The following is a 21,608-nucleotide window of genomic DNA, read 5'->3' on the forward strand; positions in this document are numbered from 1 at the left end:
TGTAAATGTGTCTTGCTCGGGTGTGTCATCAGAGGCAAGGTTATATGCTGTGCTAACAAAGGACTTCAAAATCTCACACCGGAAGGTATGGAGGTACTAAAAATTATCTGTCTTCTGCAAACGAGTAAACCGATCTTCAGAATGTCTGTAAAAAGTGCATGGCCCTCAGCAGGCAAAACTCTGAGGAACGCAACACCTACCCTTCCACAAAGGCTACACCTTAACAATGAAATGCTCTGCGCCAATGAAGTAGTGCCTCCAGTTCCTCTGGACCACGATGCTCTGATGCAGTCTCGGTCTTATCCTAGAGAAGTGCTTCCATCCAGAACTCAGTAACACCCTCCTTCAGGCTGATGGGGGCGCTGGATGTAGACAGGGACCAGGGGCCCGGTTCTAAATAGTGTGGAGGCGAGTCTGCTTACGAGAGATGATGGTCAAGCAGCGGACATGAAACAGGAGAGGCAGTGGAGTTCTCCGGGTGGGGTCCACGTCCAGTCGCTGGGTACATTCTGTACACACGAGCCCCTCCCTTGCCTGAAGTGAATTCATGAAGACTTGACTTGATTACGGGGGGGGGGGGGGGCGGCTGGGAAAGGTGGGGTTTGGCTCGGCGCGCCCCGCCCAGATCTGGCGGAGCCCTGGGCAAACCCGGGCGGGTAGAGAGGCGGGGGTGGGTGGGTGGGGGGAGCTGCTGGGTGGAAGGCGGGGCGGGCCGGGCCGGGCCGTTGCCAAGCCGGCCAATAGGCGGCTCTCCAGCGCTGAGCCGGGAGAGGGCCGGGGCGCCGCCACTAGCACCACCGCCTCCCCAGTTTTCCCTTGTGGATGCACAGCTCCGGTGACTCCGCTCCTCCCGGGGCAGAGGGGCTTCCAGAGGCCAGAGGAGCGGACTCCGGACGGGATTTCCGAGGAAGGGAAGAGGAAGGGCGCCCCACCCGCTCTGGAGGGGTTCGGTGAACGATGAAGGGGCGGCGGCGGCGACGCCGGGAGTACTGCAAGTTCGCACTGCTGTTGGTGCTGTACACGCTGGTGCTGCTGCTTGTCCCCTCCGTACTGGACGGCGGCCGCGACGGGGACAAGGGAGCCGGGCATTGCCCGGGCCTGCAGCGCAGCCTGGGAGTGTGGAGCCTGGAGGCGGCGGCGGCGGGCGAACGCGAGCAGGGCGCGAAGGCGCGGCCAGCCGCTGATGGGGGCGCGGGCGTGTCCCCCAGGTCTCCTCTCAACCTCCAAGGCGCCGTCGGGGAAGCGGTGTCTCGCGAAAAGCAGCACATCTACGTGCACGCCACCTGGCGCACCGGCTCGTCGTTCCTGGGCGAGCTCTTTAACCAGCACCCGGACGTCTTCTACTTGTACGAGCCCATGTGGCATCTGTGGCAGGCACTGTATCCGGGCGACGCCGAGAGCCTGCAAGGCGCGCTGCGAGACATGCTGCGCTCGCTCTTCCGCTGCGACTTTTCGGTGCTGCAGCTGTACGCGCCGCCGGGGGACCCCGCCGCGCGCGCCCCGGACGCGGCCAATCTCACCACGGCCGCCCTCTTCGGCTGGCGCACCAACAAGGTCATCTGTTCGCCGCCGCTGTGCCCTGGCGCGCCCCGGGCCCGCGCCGAGGTCGGCCTGGTTGAGGACGCCGCTTGCGAGCGCAGCTGCCCACCGGTGGCTCTCCAAGCCCTGGAGGCCGAGTGCCGCAAGTATCCGGTGGTGGTCATCAAAGACGTGCGCCTCCTCGACCTGGGCGTGCTGGTGCCCCTGCTGCGCGACCCCGGCCTCAACCTGAAGGTGGTGCAGCTTTTCCGCGACCCGCGGGCGGTGCACAACTCGCGCCTCAAGTCTCGGCAGGGGCTGCTGCGCGAGAGCATCCAGGTGCTACGCACCCGCCAGAGGGGCGACCGCTTCCACCGAGTCCTCCTGGCGCACGGCGTGGGCGCTCGCCCCGGGGCCCCCTCCCGCGCGCTGCCCGCCGCGCCGCGCGCCGACTTCTTCCTGACCGGCGCGCTCGAGGTGATTTGCGAAGCCTGGCTGCGCGACCTGCTGTTCGCGCGCGGTGCTCCCGCCTGGCTGCAGCGCCGCTACCTGTGGCTGCGCTACGAGGACCTGGTGCGGCAGCCGCGCGCCCAGCTGCGCCGCCTGCAGCGCTTCGCGGGACTGCGGGCGCTCTCCGCGCTGGACGCCTTCGCGCTCAACATGACTCGCGGCGCAGCCTACGGCGCTGACCGGCCCTTCCACCTGTCCGCGCGAGACGCCCGCGAGGCCGTGCACGCTTGGCGGGAGCGCCTGAGCCGAGAGCAGGTGCGCCAGGTGGAGGCTGCCTGCGCCCCAGCTATGCGCCTGCTGGCTTACCCTCGCAGCGGAGAAGACGGCGACGCCGAGCCGTCCGAGGACGAGGAGACGCCGCTGGAGATGGAGGCTGACGGCGCCACGTAGAACCACACCCGTGCACCCCGGGTGGATCCGGGTAAGGTGGTCTCGGGGCAAAGTGGGGGCCGGAAAGGGTCTTGGGGAGCTTGGATCAGGGGGAGGGGAGGACTGCCGTCTCTAGATCTCACCCTATCAAATAGATCCCAGCGGGAGAGGAATCCCAGGTAGGGGAATTTAGGGGAGTCACCGGGATCTCTAGCATAACTACCTGTCTCCAGAGGAGACCCTGAGAAGCGAGAGGTGAAGTATGGCTGAGGCGGAACCTAGGTCTCCGTGCTCTCAGTCCTCCCTATGAAGTAACAGGTAGGATCCTTTGTTGAGAAAGAGGGGGTAGTGGGGGGAGGGAGAGGGAAGAGGGGTATCCTCGGTCTGAGCTGAGTCGAGAGGGTTTGAAAGTCATAAGGAAACTTGAGACTGGAAATTGACATGAAAAGTATAGAATTTCGGGGACCATTTGAGGTGGATGGTTTGCCTTTATCTAGATGCCGGTCTGTGCTGTGGGGAAATCTTTTGCAGCAGTGTTTGCAGGCACAGAGAAAGGCGAAAGCAGAATTTGGGGGTGGGGGAGTTAATTGCCTCTTATCCTACCTACCCCTCATCTGTTTCCTATTTCTTCTCTGCCTAACTTGCAGACTCCGAGGCTGACCTTCCAATTTACCTAGCATACAGGCATAGGCAGGCCCCGGCTTGCAACAGTTTTTGCACATGTGTGTGTCCCAGGCTCTGGTATATGGGCGTGGGATGGACTTTGCTTTCCCCTGGTTCGAGTGGTGGCTTCCCCCGCCCCCGTCCCTGCCCCCAGTGGCTGGCGCTCGCAGGATATTTGACCATATCCCTTTCCCATCAGGTCACAAAAGCTGCCTGGTCTGCTTCCTCTAGTGTGGACAGGACCTCAGGCCTGGGCCTTTGCCCCACCCACCCACCCCGTCCCCTTGAGAGATGGAACCCGGATTCGCAGTAGGAGCTTTGTGAAAAGACATTCCCTCCCCGCCCGACAATTTTTTTTTCTTTCTCTGTAAATCATATACCCCAAGATAGCCTAAGGTGCCAAAATGGGGCTTCACGGATGTCAAAATGAGTTCAGTGTCCGGATCAGCATGTTCGTTGGGCTGAGGGAGGGGTTTGTTCTGCGCGATGCTGACCTCAGGCGTCATGTAGGTGGCCTGGGAATGCGTTTCCCCAAACTTGGCGAGAGCGGGAAGGGTGCAGCCTTTTGCACGGTGCAGTCTGGAGGAGGAAAAGCAGTGCCGGGTGGGCGGAAGTGACCTAAGTTTCCATTCATTAGTTTATAGTTCCATTCAGTATTCCTCTTGGATGAAGCTCTGAGGCCAAAGTTGAAGATGTTAATGAAAACGGATTCTGTTGTTAATGATGCCAGAGTTTCAGAGCGATTGCAGAGGCAGACTGATTTTTCTATTGGTCATCAAGCAGGTTTTCGTAGTTTCTGTAATTACTTAGGAAGTCTGTCATCTTTCCCGGTGTCCAGAGTGGGGGGTAAAAGGCACTGGGTGACTTGACACATTTTAACAAAAACATCCTTTCATCTGCTAATCTTGTGTTTACAGATGTAAGTAACAACATAATGATCCCTCACCCTCCTCACAGATCGGAGGGAACGCCTCTCCAGGATAGATTGCTGCAGCATTTTATGGCTTTAAGAACTGACAGTCTCGGGGGTTCCTGTCTGGCTCGGTGGTTAAGGAATCCGACTAGGAACTATGAGGTTCGATCCCTGGCCTTGCTCAGTGGGTTAAGGATCTGGTATTGCCATGAGCTGTGGTGTAGGTTGCAGACACGGCTTGGATCCTGAGTTGCTATGGCTGTGACATAGGCTGGCGGCTACAGCTCTGATTCGACCCCCAGCCTGGGAACCTCCATATGCCATGGGAGCAGCCCAAGAAATGGCAAAAAAAAAAAAAAAAAAAAAAAGAACTGACAGTCTCCCAGAAACTTTTACCTTTTTTTTCCCTTCCATTTTTACTAAGATTTATTGAACACCGACTGGGGTGAGGTCAGAAGGTGAGTGGAGAAGGAGGGTCAGAGGACTCAGGCTTCATCCTCTAGGAGGTTAGAGTCTGCGCCCGTGACAGTGACTACAGGGCAAGATATCCCTGCTGCGGTTTGAAAGAGCCGATGGGGCTTCCTCTGCTGCAGGAACATCTGGGAACAAGCTTTAGGCTCTTTTATACTCTAGTGACTGAGCGCTTCCTCCTGCATTTCTGCTGGAATTATCAGACACTCGCTATGCCACCACCAACCAGTGGATTTATTCAAATGCTTGTATTCCTGGTTCCTAGAAAGCTAATGTTACTGATCAACTGATGAGTTTCCAAACGTCTGTCACCCTCCACTCCCAGGAAGGGAAGAGGATGGATCTTAGGTGCCATTTATTGAGTGAGGCATTGTGGGTAAATCCCTGTCATGACTGTGGATGGAAATAATAAAGTCTATCCTAGGAATAGAAAAGAGTTTCATCTGAGCCAAACTGAGGACTACAGCCCGGAAGACAGCCTCTCAGATAACGCTCGGAAACTGCTCCGGAGAAGCATGGTTTTCAGCCGAGGTTTATATCCTGTCAGATCAAAGAATACTAAGCAAGTCAGGGGTATATGACGTCAGGTTTCAAAAAAAAAAAAAAAGAAAAAGAAAAATCAGTGTGTACGCAGTGAGTCAGTATGGTCTTAGCACCTGGGGAAAAAGTCTTACCATCAAAGGGGTACCAGCGCATTGGTGTCCAGGAAGGGAGAGGTTTTTTGTTTTTTGTTTTTTTTTTTTTTTTGGTCTTCTTTTGTCTTTTTAGGGCCACACCCATGGTATATGGAGGTTCCCAGGCTACAGGTCCATTCAGAGCTGTAGCTGCCGGCCCAGGCCACAGCCACAGCCACGGCAATGTGGGATCTGAGCCGCATCTGCAACCTACACCGCAGCTCATGGCAACGCCAGATCCTTAACCCACTGAACAAGGCCAGGGATTGAACCCATGTCCTCATAGATGCTAGTCGGGTTCGTTAACCACTGAGCCATGACGGGAACTCCCAGGAAGGGAGGTATTTCGTCTTTATTTTTAACATGGACATTCTTGACTTCAGGTCAATGGACACTTTTAATTTTATTGAAGTGCAGTTGATTAGCAATGTTGTGTTAACGTCTGCACAGCAAGGTGATGTGTTTAGACACGTTTATACACACTTTTTCATGTTCTTTTCCATTATGGTTTATCACAGGACATTGAATACAGTTCCCTGTGTTACATACAGTAGGACCTCATTGTTTATCCATCCTACATGTAATACTTTGCATTTGCTCATCCCAAACTCCCAGTCCATGCCTCCCCACCCCTCTCCCATTATAAGGCTGTTCTGTCAGTCTGTTTCCGTTGTGTAGATAGGTTGGTTCCTTTGTGTCGTATTTTAGATTCCACGTATAAGTGATAACATATGATATTTGTCTTTCTCCGACATACTTAGTATGATAATCTCTAGGTCCATCCATGTTGCTGCAAATGACATTATTTCATTCTTTTTTTGGCTGAGTAATATTCCATTGTGTGTGTGCGTATACCAGATCTTTATATATTTATCTATCTGTGGACATTTAGGTCGTTTCCATGTCTTGGCTATTGTAAATAGTGCTGCTGGGGTTCCTGGGCCTGGAGGCTAAGGATCCAGTTTTTTTTTTTTTTTTTTTTTTGGTATTTTTGCTGTTTCTTTGGGCCACTCCTGTGGCATATGGAGGTTCCCAGGCTAGGGGTCGAATCGGAGCTGTAGCCACTGGCCTTTGCCAGAGCCACAGCAATGCGGGATCCGAGCCGCGTCTGCAACCTACACCACAGCTCACGGCAATGCCGGATCGTTAACCCACTGAGCAAGGGCAGGGACCGAACCCGCAACCTCATGGTTCCTAGTCAGATTCGTTAACCACTGCACCACGACGGGAACTCCAGGATCCAGTATTGTCACTGCTTTGGCATGGGTTGGATCCCCGGCCTGGGAATTTACACATGCCTCAAGTGAGGCTGGAAAAAAAAAAATTAGTGCTCCTGTGAACATATGGGAATGCACCCTTTGGTTTAATAATTAAAGCAGATGTCAGTGTATTTTTGATAGGCCATAAGCAGGCTGTTTTAGTTAGCATAAAATTCCAGTTAAGGGAGTTCTTGCTGTGGCTCAGTGGAAATGAACCTAACTAGTATCCATGAGGATGCAGATTCAGTCCCTGGCCCCGTTCAGAGGGTTAAGGATCCGGCGATGCCACGAGCTGTGGTGTAGGTCGAAGATGTGGCTTGGATCTGGAGTTGCTGTGGTTGTGGCTTGGCTGGCAGCTGTGGCTGCCATTTGACTCCTATCCTGGGAACTTCCATGTGCCCCAATGTGGCCCTCAAAAAAATAAAATAAAAAATTCCAGTTATATCAGAGTTCTCTTGTGGCACAGCATGTTAAGGATCTGGCATTGTCACTGGAGCAGCTTGGGTCACTGCTGTGGCATGGGTTTGATCCCTGGCCTGGGAACTTCCATATACCATAGGCACCACCAAAAAAAAAAAAAAATTTAAGGAGTTCCCATCATGCCTCAGTGGTTAACGAATCCATCTAGGAACCATGAGGTTGCGGGTTCGATCCCTGGCCTCACTAAGTGGGTTGGGGATCCTGCATTGTCGTGAGCTGTGGTGTAGGTTGCAGACGTGGCTCGGATCCCGCGTTGCTGTGGTTGTGGTGTAGGCCGGTGGCTACAGCTCTGATTTGACCCCTAGCCTGGGAATCTCCATATGCCATGGGTGCCGCCCTAGAAAAGACAAAAGGACAAAAAAAAAAAAAATTTAAGGTTAAATTTTATATAAGCCAGAATGACTTCCCCATATCTCAGTATGTGAACGTTTCTCTCATCATGACATATTATCAATTTTACAGATGAAGCATCTAAGACTCAGAGAAGTCAAGCAATTTGCCCAAAGTCACAGTTGCCAAGGACAGAGCAGTGCTGGTGTTAGACCCCAGAGCTCAGAATCTCTCCATTATAACACACCTTCACCTGGCTGCCCTTACCACCTCTTGGCACACCTTTGGCACCACAGCTGGGCTTGGAGGCTGGTCTTGGGTGAGAATCACACTTAGCTTTCTTACTAACATGTTCCAAACACTGAACAAACCAGTAAACCATCCCTGAGCGCTGCCAACAGCAGCTACACAGGAAAGCCGAGGACTCTACAGCCTCCTGATGGCTGTCCTTTGCCCGAGGCATCTGGGCATCAAGCTCAGCCATCGACAGGGACAACATGTGCATCAACCTGAGTGACTTCTGGATTTGACATGGAGGGCCTTGGTGTGCTTTTTTTTAGGGCTGGGGGTGGGGTGGAGCTGAGTGGGGACCCCAGCACCAAACCAAGTCACCAAGAACCCAGGCTCTCTCCCTCATCTCCATCTTCTTGGCTTTCTCCTTCACCAGCTTATCTTCCCACTATCACAACAGCAACAAGCATCACTGCATTCCCATAGGCATTTAAGACATTTTGGTCTTTGTATTTGACAAGATAGATGGACTTTTTTTTTTTTTTTTTTTTTTGGTCTTTTTAGAGCTGTACCCCACGGCATATGGAGTTGCCCAGGCTAGGGGTTGAATCAGAGCTACAGCTGCCAGCCTATGCCACAGCCACAGCAATACCAGATCCGAGCCGCATCTGCGACCTACACCATAGCTCACCTCAACACCGGATCCTTAACCCACAGAGCGAGGCCACGGATCGAACCTGCCTCCTCATGGATGCTAGTCAGATTCATTTCCACTGAACCACGATGGGAACTCCTAGATGGACCTTTTGAATGAAATTAAGAAGGGAAGTAAATGTGCTATAACCTAAACCCCAACAATTGCAAAGTTTTCTCTGTAAGGAAATGGAAAAAGAAATGACCAGCCATTACCAAATCCCTAACAAAGCATTTTGAAAGTCATTCCATTTTAATCAAGATATTGTGCCCCAAACAGCTTACGTATAAAAGTCACTGAAAAGGGAAGCTCTTGCTTATATGACAGTCTGTACTGCTAAAGAACAGTTGTTAAATGTTGTTCCTACATAGAATTTCTCATTCAACAAAGTTTGTTCAAATTCCTAATATAAATCAATGTGGGTACTGTATTCAGGCCAGAGGGCTGGATGTTGGCGGGTGTGTGTGTGTGGGGGGGGGTTGTGTATCCCCACAGATGGGTACCTGAGCGGCAGGGATGCAGTCAGGTGCAAACAATAAAAAAAAAGAAAAAAAAAAACAAAAAAAAAAACACATCCATGTCCTGGAGTTACCATTGTGGTTCAGCGATAATGAACCCGACTAGTAACCATGAGGATGTGAGTTTGATCCCTGGCCTCGTTCAGTGGGTCAGGGATCTGGCGTGGCTGTGGCATAGGCCAGCAGCTGCAGTTCCAATTTGACCCCTAGGCTGGGAACCTCCATATGCTGCAGGTGTGGCCCTAAAGAGCATACAAACAAAACAACAAAAAACCCAAAACAAAAAACCCACGTCCAAATTCTTATTGCTCCCTTGTGAAGTTGGTGCTATCTTTGATCAAGACATTCTTGGAGCTCCCCCTCGGGCTGCTTTCATCGCAGGACCTCCTTGGTTGATGGTGGAGTTGGTGTTTAGGAAAAATCAAGACTCATCAAGTCTGGCAAGTGAGGCAGGGGAGGAGGCTGCTCCTGCAAAGTGAGGTGTGGCCATAGGGTGCTAACAGTCATTCCTTGGCTCATATGAAATCAGTTTTCATACTAGGGTGCAGGAACCCAGGCATCAGAGCCTGGCTTTCTTGGTTACTACATGATCGACCTTGGCAGGTCCCTAAACCTTTTTGGCTTTAGCATTCTTATCAAGAAGAAAAAGAGGAGTTCCCGTCGTGGCGCAGTGGTTAACGAATCCAACTAGGAACCATGAGGTTGCCGATTCGATCCCTGCCCTTGCTCAGTGGGTTAATGGATCCGGCGTTGCCGTGAGCTGTGGTGTAGGTTGCAGACGCGGCTGGGATCCTGCGTTGCTGTGGCTCTGGCGTAGACTGGTGGCTACAGCTCTCATTGGACCCCTAGCCTGGGAACCTCCATATGCCGTGGGAGCGGCCCAAGAAATGCCAAAAAGACAAATAAATAAATAAATAAAATGAAAAAGAGTAGTTTAAAAAAAAAAAGAAAAAGAGGTTGAATTAAGAGGATTTCCAAGTTTTCCTGGCACTAAGAGGGGAGGTGTGACATTTATCGAGTGCTTGTTTTGTGCACTGTGTTACGTAATGCACGTTGTCTTAGTCCTTATCTCAGCTTTAGAAGGAGGGTGGCATCCTCATTTTATGGATGGTGAAGCGAGCTCAGAGAGGTTGAGTAATTGTCAAGGATAACACAGCCAGAGGATTAGAATCAGGTGCTCTTTCTTTCAAAACTAGCATTTAAATTTTTTTAGAAATTCTATAAGTATGTGGTGAACCAAATAGTTCAACAATTTAGAAGGACATAAAAAATACCTGCCACTCTCACTTGCTAGAAGTAACCACTGCGTTTCTTGTGACATATGTCTAGAAATATTTCATGCAAATTCAAACAGACATGTACCTTTTTTAGTTAAATCTTTCTATTTTTAACTCCTTAAAAAGTTTTAAAATGAGATACGATCGACCAAAAATGTTGGTTTCAAATGTACAACATAATGATTCAATATTTGTATGTATTGTAAAATGACCTCCGTGATTAATCTAGTTAGTATCCATCACCATACATAGTTATAATGTGATGAGAACTTTTAAGATCTACTTTCTTAACAAGATTAAAATATACAATACAGTATTATTATTATAGGACTGCACCCGTGGCATATGGAGGTTCCCAGGCTAGGGGTCGAATCTGAGCTGTAGCCACTGGCCTGCGCCACAGCCACAGCAGCGCGGGATCCTTAGCCCACTTGGCAAGGACAGGGATCAAACCCATGTCCTCATGGATGCTAGTCAGATTCGTTTCCACGGAGCCACAACAGGATCTCCCAAGATCTCATTTTTTATGACTAATATTCCCTTTATGCATATATACCGCCTTTGCTTTATCTATTCATCCATCACTGAGCACATAGGTTATTTCTGTATCTCGGCTGTTGTAAATAATGCTACAGTGAACATGGAGCGTGGAAATCTTTTCGAGGCAGTGTTTTCATTTCCTTTGGATGAATACCCAAGAGTGCATTGCTGGATCATATGGTAGTTCTATGTTAAACTTTTTGAGACGGCTCCATGCCGTTGTCCACACTGGCTGCACCACCTCACATTCCCCCCTATTCTTAGGCGACAGGGAGGGGGGCTGTGCGGTACCAGATTTCTGCTATCATCTGCCTAAAGTCCAGAAACATGATGGCAAAGATGAGGTGATCAAAAATGTGCCTTTGGAGTTCCTGCTGTGGCTCAGAGAAAACGAACCCAGCTAGTGTCCATGAGGATGCAGGACGCAGGTTCGATCCCTGGCCCCACTCCGTGGGTTAAGGATCCGGCGTTGCTGTGAGCTGTGGTGTAGGTCACAGAGGCGGCTCGGATCTGGTGGGGCTGTGGCTGTGGCGTAGGCTGGCAGCTGTAGCTCTGATTCATTCCTCGCCTGGGAACCTCTATATACCACAGGTACAGACCTAAAAAGGCAGCAGTAACAACAACCAAAAAGTGCCTTTGAAGAAGATGGTGGAGAGAATTTCAGTTCACAATTTCCAGATTCTAAATGATGAGCTCATCACTATCTTGGACGAGCACTTGAAGTTGGGTGATGGAGAGAGCATGGCCATGGGGCACGTTCACCACTCAGCCACCTACCCACCTGGCCAGCAGCTGAGGGCACGTCTATCGCCTGTTTTTGAAGAGTCCCAGTACTGACTGCATTTCAGAACTATAGGGCATGGTTTTCTTTCTGTAAGTTGTTTCATGAGATTTTGGGGGCTGTTTTCCGATCCTTGTGCCTGTTAAAAAGGGAAGCTTTTCAGAGTTTCTGCTGTGGCGCAGTGGGTTAAGAACCTGAGTGTGGTGGCTTGGGTCACTACGGAGGCACGGGTTTGATCTCGGAGCAGTGGGTTAGGGGTCTGGCATTGCTACATCTGTGGTATAGGTGGCAGCTGCGGCTGGGATTCAATCCCTGGCCTGGGAGCATCCATTAAAAAGGGGAGGGGAGCTTTTTGATCTAAAGCTTAATTTTATAAAATGGATTTCTTTTTCTAGACTAAAATTGTATATGCTTTCGGCACTTGGAAACTCTGAGAATATTGGTAGCTAATTGTTGCCATCATGTTCTTACAAAATTATTCACCGTTTTTCTATGGAATGTTCTAACAGCTGCTACGCCGTAAGGTACTGCTGAATTCATCCATTTATCCCTTGGCAAAGGATCAGTAATGTTTAGGGAAAGATTTGTGACTTAAGAAACCTAATGCCAGCAAATTGATTTAAAATCCTTTACCGAGTAGCATTAAAGTGAATGATTAGTTGTTTAGCTTTTGTTTAGGGATTTTTCTGATGATCTTCTGTAAATAATCTGTTCTAAGTAATTCTTCCCTTCCCTTTTTTTGTGTGTCAGTGTTTCAGAAAGTAGTGAACTTGATTCCTCTGCTTTCCTTAAATCCTTGAATCCAGTTGTGACAAAATTCAATTTGTGAGGTATGATTTCAAGGTTATCAGAGTTCCCTGGTGTATCAGTGGGTTAAGGATCCAGTGTTATCACTGCTGTGGCACAGGTTCCATTCCTGGCCTGGGAACTTGCACATGCTGTGGGTGTGGCCAAAATAAATAAATAAAGGTTACAGAAATAAAACTAATAGAACCTAAAAACAAAAAATCCTCCCATACTTTCTTCTTTTTAATAACTTTCTAGTATTTCACTGTAGGAATATACTGTAACTTATTTAACCAGTTCCTAGTCTCAACATCGTATCACTGCATTTTAAATAGCATCCTTTGCCTACAGTGTAATTACATCTGTAGGAAAAATTTCTATAGTATAGCAATTTGCTTGGTAGCAGGGTGACCATACATAGCAAAGGGTATATAGGCTTTTTTACATTTTGAGCCATTGAGTTGCTCAACGTTGCATCAGCTTTCGCTCCCACCACTTGTATCTTGGAGCGTCTGTTTCCTAGACTTTGGACACAAGCATTTTATTTATTTGTTGGGTGGAAAATCCTTTCTCCCAGCGCCCTGGCCCTCTCTGACCCTATGGTTCATCTCAGACAGTGCAGGGCTGCCTCCCACCTCAGCTTTGTGGTAACCAGATGCTGAGCTGAAATCAACTTCCTAGCCCTTCTTAAATGCACCTGGATCTGCAAAGCATCATTTCTGTGGTTCTTCTGAAGGACTGGATATGATTTTGGAATGAAAATGATCATCCCTTGATAAAAGCACACTTCCCCAGGACATCGGGTTGTCGCAAGCTTCTTCTTTTTTTTTTGGCTTTTTGCCATTTCTGGGGCCGATCCCGTGGCATATGGAGGTTCCCAGGCTAGGAGTCCAATCGGAGCTGTAGCCACCGGCCTACACCACAGCCACAGCAACGCGGGATCCGAGCCACGTCTGTGACCTACACCACAGCTCACGGCAATGCTGGATCCTTAACCCACTGAGCAAGGGCAGGGACCGAACCCGCAACCTTATGGTTCCCAGTCGGATTCGTTAACCACTGTGCCATGATGGGAACTCCTAGGCTGATTTTAAATAAAGCTGAGCTCTATACATTTTCTGTCTACTCCTGAGAGCCCTCTTTGTTGGGGGAGCGGGGGAGGGCAGATGTGACCATTTGTAGTTGAGGCAACAGGCAAAATTCAGCGGGTTTTCTGCAAAGAGGCTTTTTTAGGCTGGGCAGAGCTTTGCTTCCCACGAAAATAAATGTAATATAAATAGTCGGGAGCGATGTTTTTAAAAAAACATTTATACGCAGCTGGCTTAAAATTCTTCAGTATGCCTTTTCTCAGCCTGCTCTCAGCATAAGCAACGCAGAAAAGACTGAAGCTAAAAAAGCCAGATGGGCCTTGCTTTTTTGTGCTCGGTGAGGTGTCTGTGAGGTCTCCTGGGCCCCCTCATCCTCTCGCTTCCTGATGGAACCGAGGAACTTGCCCTATTGAAAGAGCCGTTTCTTTTTTTTTTTTTAATTTTTAAAATTATAGTTGATTTACAGTGTTGTGTCAATCTCTGCTGTACAGCAAAGTGACCCAGTTTTACATACATATACATTCTTTTTCTCACCTTATCCTCCATCATGTTCCATCAGAAAGAACCATTTCTGCTCAGGTGCAGGCTAGAATGAGAACAGGAGGAAGATGGAGTTCCCGTCATGGCACAGTGGTTAACGAATCTGACTAGGAACCATGAGGTTGCAGGTTCGATCCCTGGCCTTGCTCAGTGGGTTAAGGATCCCGCGTTGCTGGGGCATAGGCCGGTGGCTGTGGCTCTGCTTAGACCTGGGAACCTCCCTATGCCACAGGAGCAGCCCTAGAAAAGGCAAAAAGACAAAAAACAAACAAACAAAAAAAAAACAAAACAGTAGGGAAGAAACAGAAGAAAGAAAGAACAGAAGAAACAGCTCTGGCCCAAGTTCAAGAACACAGGGAAGCGGAGAACTATTTGGGAGCTGAACAGGAAGCAGTTTCAGTTGGAGCAAACTCACCAAGTTCGGTGATATCTTCCTGGGAATGGGAAGCCTTCAGCTCGGCACCAAGCCAGGGGCTGGGTTGGGCCTTGGCAGCAGCTGGCCTTGTCTACATGAGGGGCCATCATGCTGGATGCTGAGAAGACAGCCAAGTGGCAGCTGACAGTGACTTTTTGAAATTTGGGGGTAAAGGAGCTGTGGAAGATGACCAACACATGTGACCTCAGTGATGGCCAGAGTGAGCAGATTCCTCTCCCCTGAAATAGATGCAACAGGGAACTTTGCTGTAGAGTCGCATTCCAAAAACAGCTGCTGAGATAGACTCTTTTTTTTCCCCTGTGGTATGCAGTGGCTTTGATGTGGGATCTCAGTTCCCAGACCAGGGATGGAACCCAGGTCATAGCAGTGAAAGTGCCGAATCCTATCCACTAGACCACCAGGGAACTCCCTAGACCTTTTTTTTTTTTTTTTTTTTTTTTTTTTACTGTGGAATGGAAGCCCTTGCTGTTAAGGGTTACTTGCAGGCAGGAGTGCTAGGAGGAGCCCCAGGAGGCCCAGGGAGAGTGGTGAGGACAGGGGGCAGTCTTTGGGCCCCGCCTGCAAGAAGCTTCAACTCTGAAATCCCAAAGACCTAGAGGGCCGGCTTGGAGAGATGAATATTATGTGGTTAAGGTCATTTTGGTCATGGTAACTAGCAGTCTGGAAGCAGAGACACCGGCCCAACTGAAAGGCAAAAATAGCACATTACAGTAAAGTGTGGGAGAGTGGAGAGTGGATAGGAGACCCAGAGTTTTTTTGTAAGGATGACAAACTGCAGAAAGTTATGAGCAGCCTCTGGCGTGAACTGGGAGGCAGGCTGCGGTGGTTCTGATGTACTTACAGATCAGGGTGAACAGCAAGGAAAAATGTCCCCCTGGCCCCCGCCCCCGCCCCCTGACTTGAGACCAGAGTTTACCAAAAAGGACTCAGTACTGCCTCAGAGAGATAGTAAGCCAAAAACACTCAAATCAAGATGACGTTTTAAAAATAGGACTTCCTTTCAAACAGCCTAGAGCTGTTGTACGTTAAATATACACATTTTTAGAAGTGTTAAAATAGATGCTGTCTCTTCCTCTAATAAAGGATATCACTAACCCAGATGTGAAAAGGGAAACCAGCCCGCTTTTCAGGTTCAGCAAACAACTCAAAAGTTATAGGCCATTGCCTTTCGGGGCACTCCCCTCCCGCACCCCATCCCCTCAGCTGGGGATGGCCAGGGGGATTTTTTTTTTTTTTTTTTTGCAAAAAAGGAGACGGTTGGCTGAAAATAAACACAGCCCTCCCCAAGAATAGCAAAACTCCCAGCATTACTGAATGCTTTTTAGATTTATGTTTATTTCTCAGCAGGGGGGAGAGAGAGTTTCCGCTATGGTGCAGTGGGTTAAGAATCCCACTGCAACAATCCGGTTGCTGTGGAGCACAGGTTTGATCCCCTAGCCCAGCTCAGTGGGTTAAAGGATCCAGCGCTGCTGCAGCTGCAGCTCGGAGGATTCAATCCCTGGCCGGGGTCCTTCCATATGCCACGGGTGCGGCCATCAAAAATAAATTATTTGGAGTTCCTGTTGTGGCTCAGCAGAAGTGAATCTGATTAGCGTCCACAGGATGCAGGTTCAATCCCTGGCCTTGCTCAGTTGGGTTAAGGATCCAGTGTTGCCGTGAACTGTGGTGTAGGTTGCAGATGCAGCTCAGATCTGGTGTGGCTGTGGCGTAGGCCCGCAGCTGTGGCTCTGATTCGACTCCTAGCATGGAAACCTCCATATGTGGCAGGTGTGGCCCTAAAAAGACAAAAATTAATTAAAAATAGCAAAGGGAGTTCCCGTCGTGGCTCAGTGGTTGGTGAAGCCGACTAGGAACCATGGGGTTGCGGGTTCGGTCCCTGGCCTTGCTCAGTGGGTTAAAGATCTGGCTGTGGCGTAGGTTGCAGACTCAGCTCGGATCCCGCATGGCTGTGGTTTAGGCCGGCGGCTATGGCTCCGATTGGACCCCTAGCCTGGGAACCTCCATATGCCGCGGGAGCAGCCCAAGAAATGGCAAAAAGACAAAAAAAAAAAAAAAAAAAAAAAAAACCCAAAGGGGAAGAGAAATAGTTTTGAGATTAGGAAAAGCCATGTCCTGCTTCTAAGTGTGGCAGTCTCTGGCAACCCTACAGGCTCAGGAGAGGAGTGGCATATGTGTGTCAGTGTCCTGGGCAATCATTGACCTGCTCTTGGCCATGGGGCCATTTTATCCTCACTGGACTGTGGGCAGGGCTAGGAAAGCGTAGAGCAGACACAATACCCACTCTGCAGGGAGAGGGAACCTGAAGTGATGGGCTAGATTTAGGCCGATGCCCAGACGCTGTACCCTGACGAGCCATCCTAACCTGTGAATCCTGAAACTGATCAAGGGTGGCCCCAGCGCCCCCCACCCCACCTTCAGCCACTCCATTGACCCATAGACTCTGTGGAGCCAAAGGGCTGCCTGAATGGCAGATCCAAGCTCGGGTCACTTCCCTGCCCCAGTGCCCTCACTAACCCCTGCCACCCCCACTTGGTAGATGGCAAATACTAATTCTGTTCTTTTATTTGAGTTGGGAACAACTTTACTCCTGAAAGCAATTATGTGTGTTAATTAAAATTGTATCTCAGGGAGTTGTGGAGCAGCCCAAACCAACCCGACTAGTATACATGAAGATGCGGGTTGGATCCCTAGCCTTGCTCAGTGGGTTAAGGATCCAGCATTGGATGGAGCTGTGGTGTAGGCTGCAGACACGGCTCGGATCCTACATGGCTGTGGCTGTGGTGTAGACCGACAGCTGTAGCTCCAGTTGTTCCCCCTAGCCTGAGAACCTCCATATGCCCTAAAAAGCAAAAAAAAAAAAAAAAAAAAAAAGGCATCTCAGAACAACTCAATGAAAGGCAAAAACAAAAAAACAAAAGTCAACTAGGCAAAGTCACCACTTACAATTTTTTTTTTTTTTTTTTGTCTTTTTACCTTTTCCTAGGGCCGCTCCTGTGGCATATGGAGGCTCCCAGGCTAGGGGTCGAATCAGAGCTATAGCCGCCGGCCTACACCACAGCCACAGCAACTTGGGATCCGAGCCGTGTCTGCAACCAACACCACAGCTCACGGCAACGCTGGATCCCCAACCCACTGAGCAAGGGCAGGGATCGAACCCGCAACCTCATGGTTCCTAGTCGGATTCGTTAACCACTGCACCACGACGGGAACTCCCACTTACAATTTTTATCAATACTCCTGTGGAGCTCATTCCTTTTGTTCTGAAGTGAGCTCAGAAACTTGGGAAATTTTGAGCTGGGAGTGGGTGTAAGGCTGGCAACATTTGTTATTTTATTCTCTTATATTAGGAAAATGGCCATTTCGTTTTTGCACTGGCTGACCCTGGGGTTTGACTAATGGGTCCCATGAGATGAGCTTTTACTCTGAAGTCCAGAGCCAAGAAGTGAGTCCTCTTTCCCCACTGCAGGCAGGGAGGTGGGAGTGAGGCTTAGCCTTGGACATGGGCTGCCTGGGGCCAGGCAAGTGGCTTCTCTCCTCGCTTCTCCCTTCGCTTCCTGGGCAAGAGTTAGGCTTATTCATGTTTTGTTGTGGTTTGCTGCGTTTTGTTTCACTCAGTCCGTTTTCACCTGATGGGAAAATTGTTTCCTGCATGAAACCGACCTGAAAATATTCTTGACTAATGCCAATATCCTGGCATCCCCGGCCGCTTAATTTTGCAAATGGAAAGTCTGGAAACCCGTTATAAGATGTATGTTGCTTAAAGTCCTAGGCTATTTGGGGGCCCCGGTTGTGTTAGCAAACTTAATATTTCCTATTACATTGTGCTTTAGAGTCCCAGGGAGGGAGTGTTTGCACTTTGACATTTCCGGTATTTCAAGTATTATTTTAACATGATCCCTACACAGCTCCCTTTTTTTTTTTTTTTTAAAGGGACAACTTAATGGCTCTATTGTCACAAACATTGTCAGTCATTTCCGTTTTCCTTGGCACTTCATTTAATTCATTTGATGTGAAAACAGGAAGGGGATGAAAGTTTAACCTGGGGATAGCAGATGAAATTTAGATTAAGATTAGCTGGTAACTGCACCCACTCAGGGCAGTTTCTGGGTAGGATGTTGGGAGAAGACCCCCCAGGAACGCGTGCCCGTGGAAAAGGAGGCTAGTGCCTGTCCCCAGCCCATCTGTTCTGCAGCGGGTCCGGGAGGAAGGTGGTTACAATAGGCTGGAAGGTAATTCCCACTGAATTCCCGGAAACCTTGGCTCCCACCGCCCAAGTGCCAAGGCCAGGCACCAATTTTTAGCATCTGTGAAATAGTTCCTGCTGGGGAACCCGGGCCGCCCCACCTGGCACAAGTGCGTGGGCAGCGACAGACTGGCAAAACGGAGAAAAACTCGAAGGAACGAAGGCTGGGGAGAAATCTACAAGCGCAACTTAAGGAAGGGAGGGGAGGTGCCCTTACAGGGTCACAGAGCCACTGGGGAGGCCCTGGGCTGGCCCCTGACTCGAAACATTCCCGGAGTGGAGTTCCTGTCGTGGCGCAGTGGAAACAAATCCGACTAGGAACCATGAGGTTGCGGGTTCGATCCCTGGCCTTGCTCAGTGGGTTAAAAGGATCCGGCGTTGCCGTGAGCTGGGGTGTAGGCCGGGTCTGGCCTGGGAACCTCCATATGCCGAAAAGCAAAAAAAAAAAAAAAAAAAAAAAAAGGAAAAAAGAAACTGGCCGGGAAGACTGCTCTGGGAGGCCAGTTGATTTGGTTGAATCTTCTGTTCTCAAACTTGAAAGCCGGCAGGAGGAAGTTGATTCTCCTCCCCCTCCCCCCCCACCCCTGCTTCGAAGGTTGACAAAAGTATGATTAAAATGCTAAGAGTGTGTCTTCCTGAGTTACTCCGCCCGCCCCCGGGGAGCCTCAGCCAAGCCGACCGTAGGTTGTTGCAGCCTGGAATGAAGTTTCCCTTTGAGGCTTTTAGGAGGTCAGCCAGCTGCATTTAGGGCCCAGCTGGTCATTTAAATACTCCGGGGAATTGTAGCAAAGGGCATAAAATACACCCAACGCATGGGACTATCACTTTGAGTCTTATAAACAACCTGTTTTTAAAAAATTATTTTATTTTTGGCCACACACCCGAGGCATGAGGAAGTTCCCAGACCAGGGATTGAACCCAGGCCACAGCTGTATCCACAGCAGTGGATCCTTAACTCGCTGAGCCAAGAGGGAACTCTTACACAACCTGTTTTTGAAAAGTGCAAGTGACTTTGGGAATTATTTGAGTATTAAGGAATGACTTCACACTTCAGTGCCACATATTAAAAAAAAGCCTTTTATACACACTTCACAAAATGATGTACAGAGTTCTCTGATTCTAGAAATTAGTTCCACTGAGACAGTTTTTTTTTAAATTATCTATCTCAGTTATCATATAGGATAGGTCTTTAAATAGTTCCTTTATGGCCTTTCTCGAGGCATGTGGAAGTTCCTAGGCCAGGGATCAAACCCGAGCCACAGCAGGAAAAACATGGGATCCTTAACTGCTAGGCCATCAGGGAACTCCTTTAAATAGTTTTGACTTAGGAATGACCAGAAGTTTAGTAACTTCGAATGTAATTCTAGGAGTTCCCACTGGTGCAACAGGATCAGTGGTGTCTTGGGAGCCCTGAGACACAGGTTCGATCCCCAGCCTGGCACAGTGTGTTAAGGATCCAGTGTTGCCGCCGTGCCTTAGGTCTGATCCCTGACCCAGGAACTCCATATGCCATGGGGTGGCCAAAAAAGAAGAAAAAAAAGTAATTCTACATTGTTAAGCACCTAGCAGTTGGAAAAAGGGTAAAGCTGGATACTGGGTACCTGTAGCTGGCTGATAACCCAAGCATTCAGTTTTAAAATGTGCCCGCAGAATTGACTATTTCAAAGGTCTAAATGAGTAGGGCCCCATAGTATTACGAAGAGCGGGGTCTAGAATTCATTAAATTCTTAATCCCATATCTAAGGGGCTTAAGAATTTGGGGGAACATCACACTAAGAATTCATGGACATGTTTATATGTTTGTTTGTTTTTTTTTTTTGTCTTTTTCCATTTCTTGGGCTGCTCCCGTGGCATATGGAGGTTCCCAGGCTAGGGGTTGAATCCGAGCTGTAACCGCCGGCCTACACCACAGCAACGAGGGATCTGAGCCGCGTCTGCAACCTACACCACAGCTCACGGCAACACCGGATCCTTAACCCACTGAGCAAGGCCAGGGATCGAACCCGCAACCTCGTGGTTCCTAGTCGGATTCCTTAACCACCGAGCCATGATGGGAACTCCGACATGTTTGTTTTAAGCACCAAAAAAATTAATGAGCATCCCTGTCCTGGTGCAGTGACATTTAGGAATTGAGACCAAACCGAGATGATGAGAACCCATTTCTAATGGGAAGAAAGGGCCTCGGGAGGTTGCCGCCTGTGCCCAGCCTGGCTTAGCAGGACTTCAGAACTATTCTTCAAATACCCCAGAGGCAGTGGCAGTTCTTTTCAGAGCACCTGTCTCTCCTCTCCTCTCACGTCGTTTGGCTGGGCAATTTGATAAAAAATTTGAACTTATGGAGAATTCCCTCCATGGCTCAGCGTTTAAAGAACCCGACTAGTATCCATGAGGATGCCAATTTGATCCCTGGCCTCGCTCAGTGGGTTAAGGATCCGGCGTTGCCATGAGCTGTGGTGTACGTTGCAGACTCGGCTCAGATTCCAGGTTGCTGTGGCTGTGGTGTAGGCTGGCAGCTGTAGCTCTGATTCAGCCCCCAGCCTGGGAACTTCCACGTGCTGTGGGTGCAGCCCTAAAAAAGCAAATAATAATAATTTATGAAAAGTAGCTTTTCAGGTAGATTAAGAAAATTTTTTTGGCCACGCCCATAGTCCGTGGAAGTCCCTGGGCCAGGGATTGGACCCGCACCACAGCAGCAACCTGAGCCGCTGTGATGACAACGCTAGATCCTTAGCCTTGCTACACCATGAGAGAACTCCTAGAAGGCTTATGTTGTTCTATTTATTTATTTTTCATTTTTAAATTATAGTTGATTTACAGTGTTCTGTCAATTTTTGCTGCATAGCTAAGTAACCCAGTCATTCCTGTATATATATATTCCCTTTCTTGTACTATCTTCCATCCTGGTCTATCCCAAGCGACTAGATAGAGTTCCCTGTGCTGTCCAGTAGGACCTCATTGCTTACCCATTCTAATAGGAATAGTTTGCATCTACCAACCCCAAACTCCCAGTCCCTCCCACTTCCTCTCCCCCTCCCCCCCGCCATGGCAACCACAAGTCTGCTCTGTCTGTGAATCTGTTTCTGTTTTGTAGATATGTTCGTTTGTGCCATATTTTAGATTCTACATACAAGTGATAGTATCTGGTATTTGTCTTTCTCTTTCTGACTTACTTCACTGAGTGTGAGAATCTCTAGTTATGGCCATGTTGCTGCAAGTGGCATGATTTCGTTCTTTTTTATGGCTGAGTAGTAGTCCATGGTGGATAGGTACCACATCTTCTTAATCCA

General features: G+C 49.2%; 1 protein-coding gene across 1 annotated transcript in view; it reads left to right on the top strand.

Moving 5' to 3' along the window:
• Positions 741-21,608, top strand: part of CHST7 (carbohydrate sulfotransferase 7) — a 41,662-nt gene continuing 20,794 nt past the window's right edge. Inside the window, exon 1 of the mRNA XM_003135049.4 lies at positions 741-2,449. Within this exon, the coding sequence (XP_003135097.2) occupies positions 958-2,418 (1,461 nt within the window). The 5' untranslated portion in view covers positions 741-957 and the 3' untranslated portion in view covers positions 2,419-2,449. The remainder of the gene's footprint in view (positions 2,450-21,608) is intronic.

Source organism: Sus scrofa, chromosome X (assembly GCF_000003025.6).
Source record: "Sus scrofa isolate TJ Tabasco breed Duroc chromosome X, Sscrofa11.1, whole genome shotgun sequence".
NCBI lineage: Eukaryota > Metazoa > Chordata > Mammalia > Artiodactyla > Suidae > Sus > Sus scrofa.